This window comes from Lissotriton vulgaris, chromosome 5 (genome assembly GCF_964263255.1).
Source record: "Lissotriton vulgaris chromosome 5, aLisVul1.2, whole genome shotgun sequence".
Taxonomy (NCBI): domain Eukaryota; kingdom Metazoa; phylum Chordata; class Amphibia; order Caudata; family Salamandridae; genus Lissotriton; species Lissotriton vulgaris.
In genome coordinates, this window is record NC_141693.1 from 828,126,054 (window position 1) to 828,141,736 (window position 15,683).

Here is a 15,683-nt window from a genome sequence, read left to right on the forward strand (position 1 = left end):
ATTGTGCTAAGAGGGTCAGACATTGGCTAAATCGGGCAGGGTTTGAGTTGGCAATCTATTTGTCAATCAACCACACTAATTTGTCGTGCAATACGTGCTAATGTAGCAGTACGGTCCTTCAACACACCAGAGTGCTTTGATATACACACCCTGCACAGGTAAGCCTTAAATGCCTCCCAAAGAACTGCCCAGGAGTCTACAGACCCAATATTGAGAGTGAAGTACTCCATTGCGTCATGGAGCTCTGCTCTAAAAGTCTCGTCCAGCAGGGCCCTACACGGAAAACTCAACTGCCTCTCACAACCTTCAGGTCTGGGTATCCCTACCCGCATTACCACAGGAGAATTATCTGAATAGGTTCTCCGCAGTATCTGAATGGATCTGTGCCAAGTAGTGAGACCAGGGGAGACCAGCTAGTAAGCAGCAGATGATTTCATTTGACTTTGTGTCTTATCATCTTGAGTGCACTGCTATGGCTATAATAGACCCTACAAGACTGATGGGAGCATAGGAAAAGTGGGTAAGAAAATGACTGCACAAATAGAATGGCATTTTCTTCACGCACAGCTGTTGAGTGTGTGCAATTGCTAATGCAGAACGTCTCTGAATGCCGCAATTGTAAATTGACAAATGTTTTCCACGCATACACAGATCCAGGCCCTCCTTAACATCATGTCTAGTATTTCCAATATGACATCATGCTACTCTTCTTCAGCGTTCATCTACAAAGCTTAAGAGTGAACAAACATTACCTTCTTTACAGTCATGGCCATTATCGTGAAGCATAAAGCCACTCTTGCACTGGCAAACATAACTCCCAAATGTGTTGATGCAATCATGCTGACATCCACCGTTGTCTTTTGCACATTCGTCCTTATCTGTGAGGAGAAAAGAACTTAGCCAGTTATAGTGAACATCTTTACGTTGTTGTGTACGGTGCATATGGTGAAGCTTACGCAGGGTACCAACTAAGTAAGCAAAAACAGGGTACACCTTCAAATACATAATGGTCACATCCAGTGTACACACTCATGTATTATAGTTATTGCATAATTAGTGCAGCCTCGCCTATACTTTACCTCAAATTGTCTCACACTAGGAATGTCATGAGTCTGCGAAGTCTGGTAACAATGTCTATCGGTTTCTGTTCGGCTAAATGTCATATGTGGCCCCTCTTCAAATGTTTCCACTGTGCCCTGTCCGACAGGAAGGATACTTACATGAACCAATATGGCTTCTGTGAATCACTCAGCATGAAGGTGTCAGATATATTCAAATACAACTTAGGTAAAATACTAAGAAGAAATGATGAGTGGAAACCCCTGTAGTCTACTTCGACAGATACCTTACCACTGCAAAGAGTGGAAAAGTTTGAAACTGCCCATAAAGTCAGAGTTTTCTGCTTATACTGTGTTCTGTTATTCATTCCAGCATTTTTGTATTTTATACATTATGCCTGTCAAATACATTTTACAACTTGTAGGAAAGATGAACCTCCTTGGAGCGTGACTAGAAAAAGCAGCCAGGTGAGCATAGTGTGCTCGGGACATGCCTACAGATAACCCTCTCTTAGATGTCTGTACACATCGCTCTTCAGTTCAGCTCTCTTCAGTTCCAAAAGTGCCACCAGGAGATGCTTCCGAATGTAGCAGACAGGTTAAGCATCAGTAAAGCAAGAGAACCACTGGACTAAGAGTGTAGTAGGTAACACGGGCCAGCAGGTTCACTTGTCTACTTCACCTAGGTCTGTACCATTCCCAATGTGTGAGAACTGTTGTGCAAGCAAAGACCAACGTGGGGAGACAGCAGCATACAATGGATGGAAAGAGGAAGTCTCCATAAAATAAAACATATACTTACAAGCGTTTTGAAGAATTAAGTATATCTGCATTTATATTTTAACACATGTCCAGGTATACTGATCCCTCTTTTTACATTATGCTTAATGATTAGGCCTCCTACAGTCTAAAAGTGGCAACATTCCTTTGCTTTGAAACATTACCAAAACAGCAACATTACCAGACAAAAATGAAAAATCATCACAAAGTCAGTTATTAATTAGGGTAGTCTATGTCAAAGACTGGCTCCGGCCCTTTAGGACTACTGACACTAAAACATCTTAAAGGTTCTTTAATGCTTCAGAATAATGAAGGCCCAAGCGCCAGCCAGACATGACTGAGCTGAACCAACAGGGCGCAGGATAAAGATATCAAAATGTAAAACAGAAAACTCAGAGAATCCAGCTTATGAAAAATAAGGGTTAATAAAACAAGTGGTTCTGTCGGGTGAAAACCAAGAGTGGTTTATAGAATATTCTTATTGTATCAGAGGAAACCCCTCTTATGACAACACAATTCAGAACCTCACAATTAATGACTCGAGGTCTTATTCATTGCATTTTCATGTTTATATGAATTAAAGTCATTCAGTTATTTCATGAGTACAAAAGACTGTCAAGGTGAATTATTGTGCAACAAGGTGACAATGGTGAATACTGCTCAAGTGGTGAGAGATTTCCTATATATGTACAGTGAGAGATACAAATCTATACAATCAATATATACATATATACACAGTTATTCTTTTCCAGGCCATTCTTGACAATTGTCTAGAGAATTTCCAATGTTTCTTTAAGTTTTTGAACTCCTAGATGTCAATGGCCTGATGATGTGTGTTGACGTTTCGACCCTTCTGCCCCCGTGCCTAAGGTCGCGGCGGGTCTTTTTCAAGACAGAGTATATTGCACAACAGTCCACTCGAATAGCAGGTCATATTGAATCGCCTGTTAGGACTGAGGCTACTTGGTCGTAAGATCCGTTTTCAATTAATGATGGATAAGATCGCTGGCTCGGAGGTCCCGGGATCTGCTGCAGGAGGTCAGACCTTAGACACGGGCGCAGAAGGGTCGAAAGGTCAACACACATCATCAGGCCATTGACATCTAGGAGTTCAAAAACTTAAAGAAACATTAGAAATTCTCTAGACAATATTCAAGTTAAGCAGAATGTTGAGTTCCCAATAACGCCCCAGTATAATCTGACACCAGAAACGGTTGCAGGGATAAAACCTGTGATCGATTCCATGATTAGGCAGGGGATCCTGAAGGAGATAATGGGCAGTCCATGTAACTCGCCTATTATGGGATTGCAGAACCAGAGGATTGTACAGGACCTGAGGAAGGTAAACATAGTTGTTCCATTTTGTCCGGTGGTACCAAATCAAGCAGTGATTTTGTTTCAGATCCCATGTGAAGCAGAGTGGTTCACTGTGATTGATCTTTGTCAAGCATTCTTCTCAATACCGTTACACGAGGAAAGCCAGTATTTTTTTGCTTTCTGGCTAGAAAACCTTATGTTAACGTGGTGTTATATTCCTCAAGGGTATACAGAGAGTCCATCGATCTTTAATCACATATTAAAAAAGAATTTAGAGAGTCTTGCATTGCCACAGAACTCCGTTCTCGTGCAATACATAGACGACCTCCTTCTCGCGCCAAAAACTGAGGATGTGTGCAGGATTGACACCATCGCCTTATTGAATCATTTGGCAGAAAACGGACACAAAGTGTTGCCAAATAAGTTACAGTACTGTTTGAATGAGGTGCAATACTTGGGTCATCGAATAGAAAAAGGCACAAGGAAGGTGTCACCTGACAGGATCGAGGCAATCACGAGTATGACTGTGCCCTCCACACAAAGGGAAGTCAGGATGTTCCTAGGGATGGTTGGCTATTGTCGCCAGTGGATTCCTAACTTTTCCCTAAAGGCAAAACTTTTACAGAGATTGACGCGTAAAGATGTGAGTGATCCGGTACCATGGGACAATGACGGCGTTCCTGGAGTTGCGAGAGGACCTTTGTCGCACTCCGGCACTGTGAATGCCTGACTACATCAAGCCTTTTTCATTATTTTGCTGTGAACGAGAGGGTTGTGCATTGTCAGTTTTAACTCAGGATCATGGAGGTGTCCCTAGACCAGTTGCTTATTTCTCAGCTACTTTAGATCCAGTAGCTTCTGCGTTGCCCGGATGTCTTAAATCCGTTTCTGCAACGGGTGTCAGCATTGAAAAAGGTGAAAGTATTGTCATGGGACATTAATTAATTGTTTATGTACCGCATTCTGTTAAATTGTTGAAGACGAGGACCAAGACACAGCACCTGACCAATAATAGACCCACATGCTACGAGCAAGTCATTCTTGCTGCGGAGAATGTGACTCTTAGTAGGTGTTCTGTTTTGAATCCTGCTACTTTGATGCCGTTACCAAACACCCTTGATGAAGATTGTGCAGACCATGACTGTCTTGATGTGACTGAACTTTGCACCAATCCAAGACCCGACATGGTTGATGAACCATTGTTTGACCCTGATGAGATTTTCTTTGGTGATGGTTCATGCATACGAAACAGTGTCGGACAGTTGAGAGCAGCGTTTGCTGTATGCACCACCACGGGAGTGGTTGAAGCTGCTTGCCTGGAAGGAGTATACTCCGCTCAGGTAGCTGAAATAGTTACTTTGACTCGCGCCTCTTTGGCAGATGACCAAATTTGAATCACCATTGAATCACCATTTACACTGACAGCCAATACGGATTTGGTGTGGTTCGTGATTTCGGACAGCTATGGTCCCAGAGAGGTTATATAACATCGTCAGCATCACCCATTAGGAATGGGGAGTGCGTGAGGCTACTCTTAGAGGCCTTACAGCGCCCAAAAGAAATTGCTGTTGTCGAATGTACCACTCATGGGAAAGGGACAGATTTTGTGTTGCTCAGAAACAGATATGCTGGTGAAGTTGCACGTTTCTGTGTGGAACAAGGATAAACCTTTACCGGGAGACATGCAGGAGAGAGCCAAGAACGAACCGAGTTCAACACAATGTTGGCCATGGCATATACTTGGGATGAGCTCAAGTACCTGCAGGAACAGGTTTCAGAGCAGGAGAAAAATGTGTGGATCAAGTCAGGATGTGTGAAAGGTGATGTTGACATTTGGGTTTCAAGTGATGGGAGAGCGGTGTTGCCAGATGACTTGTTGAACCCAATGGCAAGGCAGATTCATGCTGCAGTGCATCTGGGAAGAGATGCAATGGTGCGGGTGTTCAGACAAACGTGGTACAACCCGCAGTTTCGTGAAGTAGCTGAAGCTGCGTGTCAGAGGTGTGTTATGTGTCAACAAATTAATGCTGGGAAACAGACTGTGGTCACATTGAGTCACATTGGGAGTTTGGGAGGACCTTTCAATAGGATGCAATAGGATTTTATCGAGATGCCTAGGTGCAACGGGTTGAGATACATCTTGGTCGTTGTGTGTGTGTTCTCGAGAAGGGTAGAGGCTTATCCAACACGTAGGTGCGACACACTCACTGTATCAAAGTTGCTGTTGAGGGAACTCCTACCTAGGTTCAGAATTCCGACCTCTTTGGAATCAGATAGAGGAAAGCATTTCCACAGTGAAATCATGAAGATGATTTGTACAGCATTGCAGTTGACCAGAGACTCCATTGTAGCTACTGTCCAGAGGCTTCTAGGATAGGGGAGCAGGTTAATGTGACTTTGAAAGCTCGAATGGCGAAGGTGTGCTCGTCCACGCCCTGAAGTGGCCTGATGCTCTGCCTCTGGTATTGATGAGTATTCACAGTACTCCAGATAAGAGAACAGGTCTTTCACCTCATTAAGTGTTGATAGGGAGGGCTATGAGATTACCAGCAGTGCCATCCACTGCCTTAATTAACATCAAAGATGATCTGATCCTTGATTATTGCAAGAGACTCGCTGATGTGGTCTGTTCTGTGTCTCATCAGGTGCAGGCTGCTGTGGTTCCAGCTTCAAGTGATCTCTGTCATGATCTGAGCCCAGGGGATTGGGTGCTGGTCTGGAAGCATGTGAGAAAAAGCTGCCTGGATGTTCACTGGAGAGGCCCTTACCAAATTATACTGGTGACGAACACTGCAGTAAAGTGTGTAGGACTGCCAAACTGGGTGCATGCTTCTCACACCCGCCGAGTTTCAGCACCCTTGGAAGAAACAGCTCCTATCCCGAATGAAAAGCCAGCTGTGGTAACAGAGCCATTGGAGGGGACAAGCCAAATTGTGAGGGTGGCTGACGAAGCTGGTTGCTCAGAAAATCAGGCTGAGGAGGGTCACAACAACAGTGATACAGAGACTGCATTAGAAAAGGGAAGTTGCAGTGAAGGTGATCCAGAGCTAAGCTCAGCAGAGCAGAGTTGCGAGCAGGGTGAGCAGGAAGCAAGAGAACTAGCAGAGCAGAGAAACAGTGGCCTGAGAGACAATGGCAGTTGAATCTGCGGCTGGTATCTGAGAGAATGTTCTAAGTCAGATGAAGAAGAAGGGCAAGCTCGTGGAGGTCTGCGGAGATCAAGACGGATGAGAGTGCCTTGTCAGAGATACGCAACTCCAGAATGGTCATACGTTGTGACTGATGCCAGGAGTGCTGAGATCCGGAAGGCTGCGGGCAGTGACAGTGGTTAGTAATAACCCTAACATGAAATTGAATGTGGTGTTGTTGGTGCCTGGACTTGAAATTGAGGGAGTACTGACCATCTCTGTTCCAAATCCCCGATACTGAGCAGAATCCGCAATCTGATACTGAATAGGCTGATATTTCGTACATTTGGAGTTGAACTTCCTTCACATGAAACTATTGTTTTTTGTCTTGAACCTTTGCAGCATGTTCTAGAAGTATTTGGAGCAAATCTTATTTTGGTTTAAAGAGACTTAGTTGTAAATTAGTTGAATGTGATAATCTAGGTCCAAGTGGAAAAAGAATAAATTTAGGGGCTTTGTGTAGATTTTGGAGAAGGGTTAAGGAAGCCTTTTGTGATGTAATTAAGTAACTGAAATAAAATAAGGGGACTTCCAGCTTTCCGAGGTGTGGTTCAAGTTGGTTCGCAAGCAACTGAAAGAGGAGAATAGAGTCTTTGAACGTTGATGCTGAATAGAGAGTATCGAAGACTTTTGAGACCCTGAAGGCTGGAGACCCAAACAGAAGATCTAGGTGTATAGTAGGCACACTTGTAGGAGGAGTAATAGTTTTCATAATTCTAGTAGTTGTAGTTTCATATTTAGCCCCACACGAGCGGGCAGTGGAGGAACAGGGAACACCTACACCCACCACTTCTAGCAAGAAAGAGATCAAAATAGGAGACGAAAGCTTTGCTGCAGGGTGGAGAGTCGTAGGTTTCACATAGATCTTTCTAGACGTGACTTTAAGCTTAATGCGTAAGCCAAGTTGTTGTATGAATATATTGATGCTATGGCTGCAAAGGATTAGTATGTGTGCATGCAGTTGCCTGCCTTAGTGGATGAGGGTATTAGATATCACCACCTTCCACTGACATATGGTATTAAGTGTTTGTTGCTTAACGTTTTCTATGAGCGTACTTATTTTGAGTATTTTTTTTCTACTTAGGATGCAGTGCTTTCTGAAGTGCCAGCTTAAAAGGATTTGAATAAGTATGATTATTACTAAACGGAAGATAGGCTTAGAAAATATCACATACCTTCTTTAGAGTTAGATACAGCTTATGCACATCAACATAATCTGATGTGTTTGTTGTCAGAGGTAGAGAAAAGCTTCGTAGAGCAAGTACAAGATAGGTACAGGAAACAAAAAACAGTTACGAGATTCAGGTGAAGGTAGAGTGGATTGAACAGAAGGGAAAGCTATGCGTAAGGCGTCCTCAGACATATTTTGAGAATGTTAAAGTGGGACAGACCACATGTGATCATGTTTTCACCATAGAGGATTCAGCTAAGGATTTTTTTCAGAGTGTGGTGCAAGTGATACTAGCTGAGTATTATGTCTGTGGAAGGAATGCCTATGTGAGGTTGCCTGCGAAATGGTATGGCACGTGTTATTTGGCGATCATTTTCCCTAAGATTTATCATGCAGAAGATTTGGAGCTGTTGAAAGGGGGACAGCATGTGAGAGTAAAAAGAGGTGAAAGTGCAGCAGCAGTAGTTGGAGATTTCTTTGGAGCAATGATACCAGGTTTGGGAGTGATTTTGAATGACGTGAAGATCAGAAGGCTGGCGACTGTTGTGGATGAATTGTCAATTAATACCGCTAAGTCGCTGGTGTTGTTCGAGGGATAGATATTGTCGATAAGGACAATGGTTTTGCAAAATCGCCTTGCTTTAGATGTCCTTTTGGCAAAAGAGGGTGGAGTCTGTAAACGTTTGAAGGTTCAAGAGTGCTGCACTTATATACCAGATAACAGCAAGGATCTGGAGAAATATATAAGTAACATCACTACGATTCATCATGAGATTGAGGATCTGACTGAGGAAGGTGTTTGGGAGAAATTTGGTAAAGGATTTGGTAAGGTGGGAGGTTGGTTTGCGAGCTTGGGAAAATAATTCCTTGGCTATGTGTTGAAACCTCTTGGTATAGCTGTGACTTGCATGATTGGATTGTGGGGACTGAAGGGGGCTTGCAAGTGGTATAAGTCCAACAGGAGGGAGAGGTCATTGAGAGAGCAAGAGAGGCGACTGGAGAGACTGTAAGACAATCAATATAGAAATATCAGAAACATGGAGATATTTAGGCGAGGGAGAATGGCAACAAGTTCTGTTTAAGTCAGTTCTTTCCCCAAGGATGGTGTAGTTTGGTGATGACCCAGGTCATCAAAGGGGGCAAACTGATAGAGCGCCATGTTATTCTGAAAATTGTAGAGGTACGTCATAATCATGGGTAGTCAGCACCCGCACATTTAGAGGACTGTACTAATGTGTGATCAATTAGTAATGTAGTAATTAACCAAAATGATGTTAGAATGTTTAGGAGTGTTCATATCATTTGGAAACTAATGTAGTTTTAACATGAAGAAGTGCCTTAAGTAATGTAGAAATTATTGCTTCACATATGAGATGTTACATTAGGTTTAAAGGTGCTCCATGTTAAAAGTTGCACATGTAGGGATGCTTATTGTGAGCAAATTGTAATGCATTATAATGATTTTGAATCTAACGTGTATAATGTAGTTTAGAAATGTGTTTAAGATGTGTAAAGGCCTAGCTGTATTAGTATTAATGAGAGGCCTAACTGTGGTTCTTAGCTTGTAGAGAAATTGTAGGCCTGAAAATGTATTTTTCCTGGGGATGGCTCCTTTCTTGGTCAAAATTAGCATTGCAGATCTGTGTGTGTACAAGGCTAATTCGTTCACAGGCTTTCTGTTGCAGGTGCAAGGACACACATTTAGTTAGGCAGAATAACTCTTTGTTTTAGGAGTTAGGATGGCAGGAGCGAGAGATGTGGAAAGGTATTGGAAATGAAGAAGATATTTTGGCGAAGAAGGTGCCTGGGACCCAAGGACTCATCAACGGTTTTTGGACGAGGATGCAGTTTCGATGGAAAGCACAGCCTGAAGACATGCCGAAGAGGCATGTTTAGGGCATGTTTAACGTTTTTGGGATTTTGTATCAGGGACAGTGCCCCGAAGGAGGAGAGTCAGTTGTTCTTACTTAAGTCAGTTTAGCAGGAGAAGGGCAGGAGAATAGAAGGAGCATCTTCGAACGAGCTAAGAAGCTTAGGCTGCTTACCCAAGGAAAGTGAGTGTACTTCTTAGGAAGACTGCACTGCTGACATCTTATTCTCTTGCCTGGAAGTAATGCTAAGTAGGGATGCTCTGAGCAAAGGCTTAATAATGTATCATCATCCAACCAGCCTGGGACCGCAAAGGAAGACCAGACGTGGCCAGGTGGTATGCCAGATCGATGAGTTGTAGTGGTAGTCGGTGTTTGACCAGTGCAAGCCCAAGGGACCTCACTGGGGCCGGATTGAAGAGGCAGGGGGTGCACCTGCCATAACTCTGCATGGATTGCGGGCCTGCCTGTGGACAACAGAGGCCAGCAGAGTGTATCAAGGCACTCACTCCCCTCGGCCGCTGCGGTGCTGGGTAGGTACAGCAGCACGGGGAAGGCGAGAGACTCATCTGGCCCACTGAGATGCAGGGAGACCTGAGGAGTAGCTTGTGCTCCAAAGGGCACTCAGCTGGCCAGTGATTAAGACCCGCCTCCTGCAGCCTAAACCAGGATTGAAAGCACTGCTCCGTGGAGGCAACCCAGAGAGGAACTGTATACCCGGCCTCCTTGTCCTAATTGGCTCTGACTCTGAATCTACAAGAGCCATTTCTGAAGAGTGAGGAGGCCTAAGCAGGACTATCCCTACACTCACACTCCCATGACAGATGGGCCTGGAGGAGGAATTGGGCAGCACAAGTGTGCCACCATTGCTGATAAAGAGAGCAGTTAAGGGATCAGCCTCTAGAGAGAAGCACTAGGCTGCGTCTACCTCTCCAGTGCAAATGGGCCTGAAGGGGAGGCATTGGGGGATGGGGGCCTGGAGAAGATGAGCAAGCATGGAAGGAGTGGGTACCCGAAGAGCATTTGATGATGGCACGCCCAAAGGCAGAAAGACCCGTGCCCAAAGGCAGAAAGCCCGATGGCGGTAGTATCATGCACTGCAAAACCACACCCCGAGAGAGAAACATACCCCGCTGACCCTGCAGCACCTTCACCACTTGAGACTGACCCTAGGGCTGCAACATTGGCCATCACAGAAACCAGCCTAGACCTTGGAGGAAGGGTAGAAGCAGTATTACTGGAACTAAGGTTACTATGTAAGGACCAGTGGAAGCTCTAGCTGGAGTAACACTCAAAGAAGCAGCCATATCTGAACTCCAGCCTCAAGGTGCTGACTCTTAACAAACAATTTAGGATCCTGCCAGTAAGTGTGGACTCCTAGATCGGAGGCCAGATGACCTGGAAGGCAGGGCCTGGAGAAATAACATCTGCATCATTGGCTTTCCAGAGAATACAGGAGAGGACCTTACTGCCTTCTTTAAAACTGGTCTCTCTACACGGTGGAGTATGCACACAGGGTGGCCACCAGCCCCCCTATGCCAGGTGCTCCCTCAAGAACTGTTGTAGCCAAAATCCTAAACCTCAGGGACAGAGATGGCAAACTTATGCTCGAACCCGGGGAGTTGCAAAGCCTCACACGGGGCTACACCTGTATGAAATTCCTGGGAGTCCAAATATATCATGACCCCAGGGACATCCTGGAGGGCAACATTAGAGCAGCTATTAGGGCATTCAAGCTAGCGTGGGATCCCGGAGAACTCTCCCCTTGTCTGTGGCGGGACAACAGGTGGTTGTGAAAATGGTGGCACTTCTCGCCTGCTTTACTTAATTTCCACGCTGCCAATAGTGATCTCCTGCAGACTGTTTACGGAGATAGATTCACTCCTTGTGGAGTTTACCTAGGAGGTGGGCAGGCAAAAGGTGTCAATGTCTTAACTGCACAGGCCCAAGACGGATGGGGGACTAGTGGCACCTGATTTTGACATTTATTATCTGGCGGCCCATACCCAGTGGTTTTATCTGTGGTTGCATCTATGTTTGCACCCTGAAGGTACAGTTCCTAAGGGGACACCTGGCCTCGATGTCCTCCTACAAATGTTATTCATACCTAGATGTCCGGTAACAGGGGGACCTAGAGAACTACAGGCTGTTCGGCATTACTGGTAGCGCTGCCTACAGTACACTCATACCCTTCTACCATATTCTCCATCCTTGCCTTTGTGGGCCTTGATGGAGATAAATAAAATGGGTGCATTATGGGGAGTGCTATGATGGACATCTTGTGGCATATCCCGAGTAGGTGACCTTCATAGAGATGGCGAATTGCTATCACTTGCAGAACTGACGGAGACGTTCGAGCTGCCCCCAGGACAATTCCTTTTACTTTGCGCTGTGGCGATGACCTTACATCACCGCTGGGGCACTAAAACAACTGCGCCCCCAGCTCACCAGGGTAGCTACATACTTTGCACCATGGCAGGTAAAACAAATGCGATCACGCTACTTTACTGGGCACTCAGGGCAGATCTCAATACACTCCTGAAGGAACTTCGACAGACGTAGGAGGACGATATGGCACTCCCTGTTACAGAGACGCACTGGGCCTTGATCCTAGCTAACATCTACATTGTCTCCTGCTAGGTTTAAAATTATCAACTACTACATTTTGCCTAGGGCGTAGCTCACCCGAGAGCGATCATACAAATGTACAAAGCACAAGCTGTGGGTTGTCCCCGGTGTGGGGAACAGAGAGCCGAAATGCTCAACATTGTATGGAGCTGTCCTGGTCTGCTTTTCTCATGGGTGTGGGAGGTGGCCGGCATTATTGAGGTCAAGGACAGAACATTGCCTTGCTCTCCACTGGCCTGCATACTGGGTGGGTTACCTAGACCTGCCAAACATAAGATAACCACTAGATTTGCACACTTAACGTTAGTGTTGGCAAAGCGCAACATTACTATGAAATGGAAGGCCCCCAGAAGTCCTACGGTATGCAAGTGGAAGATGACCCTCATTCAATGGCCGGGGGTATGTGGGAGCCATGCTCTTCCCAGAGGTGCAAAGGGGCATTAGCACGATTCACAGAGCAAGGGCCTGAGACACACTCGTGGAAAGCCTTTAAGGGGCTCGATAATACCACCCCTGAAAGTTCTCAACCTCAAGAATAGGAATCAGACTCCTATTAAAACTCACAGTGAATGGGGAAGGGAGCTCAAAGTTGGTGGGTTAGATGCCATCACTGCTCGATGCACCTGCTCCTGACTCTGGGAGAGGTGTGGTGCAGCGGACAGATCGGCTGTCTCCAGAGCGCATGGCATACAGTTTGATCCCCGTCACTGGCAACAGCTCACTTAAGCATCATGTGACTCTGGGCAATAGCTCACTTAATCCTCACAACCGCCCCCAGCACTTTGAGACCCTTAGGGGTGATTAGTTTGCGCTTTACAAAGACCGGATTATTATTATTACTCGGGCTGGGCATCTAATACCATGCTTCTGTAAGTGTATTGAGCCAGGGATTGAGAGGGGGACAGTTTGCATTTTGGGTTATTGTGGGCCCGATTAATGTTCATGTACTGAGTTGACCTTGATACATACACTGCCATTTACCACCGTACATTAACAGTCCTAGCCTACTACTAGCTGTATCAAATACAGATGTATCATTATTATCCATGCTTTGGTTCTAACTTGTACTGCATGGTTTATTGTTCTCAAAAAGCAACAAAGGTTTGTTGAAAAAAACCATGTATGAATGAATTAATTAATGAATTACTTTATTTGTGCGGTTAATCAAAACCATTACAAAATGCATCATATTTTTTTTAAAAAACAGGAGAAAATCCACTTTTAGAAATGTAAAACAATAAATATTTGTTCGAAAAATTATTAAAAACCACCATTTGTTTTTGTATAAAAAGTAAGACGGAAATTTGAGAAACACCTGTTGTGGGCAAAGCAAGTCAAAAGTTCAGTATTGTCCAAGCCTCCACAACCCGGGCCCAGTGTTCTACGGAACTCCAGAGGGTGCTCCTGACTCGGCCTGTGGAGAGTTGCCCATCAATAGTGTGCGAGTGTGGTAAACAAATTTCCCAAAGCTCACCATGTGCTTTACAGTGTCCAAAGTAAAAAGTTGTTGGACTGCCTCTTTTGCTGTACGGGTGCCCAATTGAAGGAGAATTGGTCTACGATAAGTTATACGAGCTGGCTGGAGGGCTGGACAGCAAAATAGAGGATTCTCATTAGCAATTGCAGAAGCGGCACTCCCTAATACTTGGCCTTAGGTTCGCGGTTGGATATAGTTCTTTTAAAGGAAAAGGGTGTAATCTGGCAGCTAAGATCCTGTGTAAGGCTGGCCTCCCCACAGCCTGCCTAAGGTGGAGTTTCTGGATGGATTGTGTGTGTAGGAGACTTTGGGTCTCATGAAAGCCTCTTGCTTCCAGGGACTCCATATCCAAAGTGCGAGAGCATAGCCCCAATTGCTTTTTTATTGTTGCCTTGATGATAGCATAGGTGGTTAAACTGGGGTCCCAATTCTCTGTGGCAAGCTGCAGAAGATCTTTGGCTAACGCAAGACAGGCATACCATGGGTTGCTGGTTTGCAGGAAAATAGATTTCAGAACCGCCTTCATAGAATTAATGGGGGCCACCATTGTTAAGAAAAAGTATTTTGGGAGAGTCGCCAGCTCCTCTACTATTTGTTGATTGAGGTCAAATTCCAAATGAAGTAAGGTATTCCTGGTGCAAGCTGGTAGACGGAATATCTTTTTGTAGGCGGTGCAATGTATTTTTTCCAGGTCTTGCGCAAATTTCCCTTGAAATGCCTGTTACGCGTAATTGAGGGACGGTAAAAGTTTGGCCCTCAGGACTCTTTGTATGGCCATTGTTGTAGGGCAATCCTGAGTCGTGTATAATTTGCAAAGGGCGTAGTTAAACATTTTCCCCTTCTGCTGCGGTTTGTGGAGGTGCACCTGCGGTTTTAAGATTTGACACAGTCCGGAGACAGCGTGCCCAACCGCCATTTTCCCACCTTTTATTTCGGGTAATGGCCAAAAATTACTATTTTGGACTTCGTTGAATTAGCGATCAGCTTGTTCTGAGAGTTGTATACCGAAAGGGCCGTAAGCGCATTTTGAAGCCCTATTTTAGTGTGGTTAAAAAGAACCAGATCATCGGCGTACTGCAGCAGCTGTATCTTTGTGAGGCCAATCCTGGGAGTGTCTATTGAGGCTTCATGCAGTGCCTGGCCCATAGCTGCAGTATAAATATTAAAGAGCATCGGGCCAGGGCGCATCCCTGCTTTAGTCCCCAGTCCGTGGTCATTTTCTCTGTAGCAAACTGACTGGTGAGTTTGACCCTTACCCAGATACGCGAATATAGTGAATTAATGGCTTGTAATAGGGGTGGACTGATGTTCCAGCGAGCCAGTTTCTACCAAAGGATGGATCGCTCTCTGCCATCGAAGGCCGCAGAGTAGTCAATGAAGCAGGCAAAAAGTGGCGGGGTGCAATGGGACACTGCTTGCTGGACTAGATACGACAGGGCAACAATGTTATCCACAGTTGAGCCCCCTGGTCTAAACCCAGTCTGATAAAAGGGCAAAAGTCCTTGCGCCTTGACCCAGTCCTCTAATTCAGCCAAAAGTAAGCTTGCATAGGTCTTGCCCTTGATGTCCAGGAGGGCGATCAAGCGGTAGTTCCCAGGGTCAGGGTTTGGCCCTTTTTTATATATTGGTTGCAACAGTGAACCCCTCCAGGAGTCTGGGACATCCCCCAGTAGCCTACATTCTGCATATAATTGCCCCAGAGTGTCTGACCAGAAATCTGTATCGCCCCTAAAGAGGGAACCTGGTAGACCACTAGGGCTGGGGGCTCCGTTCTGTCGTATCTGTTTTTAGAATTAAACAGACCTCCCCTTTGCTTGGGAAAGCGGCTGGAGGGACTGCTGGCTCTGCTAGGGTGATTTCATGTCCCTCTCCAGATGTTGAGGCACTGTTCTGCGGGGTGCCATTCGGGTCATCAGTATACAGTCTTTTAACATGGGCTACCCATGTAGATGCATCAAGAGGATTATCTCTGTTTGAGGTCCCGTGAGATAGTTGATTTAGATATCGCCAGAATTCTTGAGATTTACGCGGTACAAATAGGTCAAACATTTTCAGCCATTTTGCCTCAGTGAGTTCACGTTTTGACTTCCAAACCTGTTGTGAATGATTTTTAGCGGCTGATTTGAGTTCCTATTTTGTAGACTCTGACCTTGTTTTTTGAAAGGCCCTTTGTTTGGCCTTTAAATGTTTAGCACA

General features: G+C 45.2%; 1 protein-coding gene across 1 annotated transcript in view; it reads right to left on the reverse strand.

Annotated features, from left to right (window-relative positions):
- The window catches only part of TLL2 (tolloid like 2), a 2,097,051-nt gene that overhangs the window by 289,385 nt on the left and 1,791,983 nt on the right, over positions 1-15,683 (reverse strand). The window contains exon 17 of the mRNA XM_086922321.1: positions 753-878. Within this exon, the coding sequence (XP_086778447.1) occupies positions 753-878 (126 nt within the window). The remainder of the gene's footprint in view (positions 1-752; positions 879-15,683) is intronic.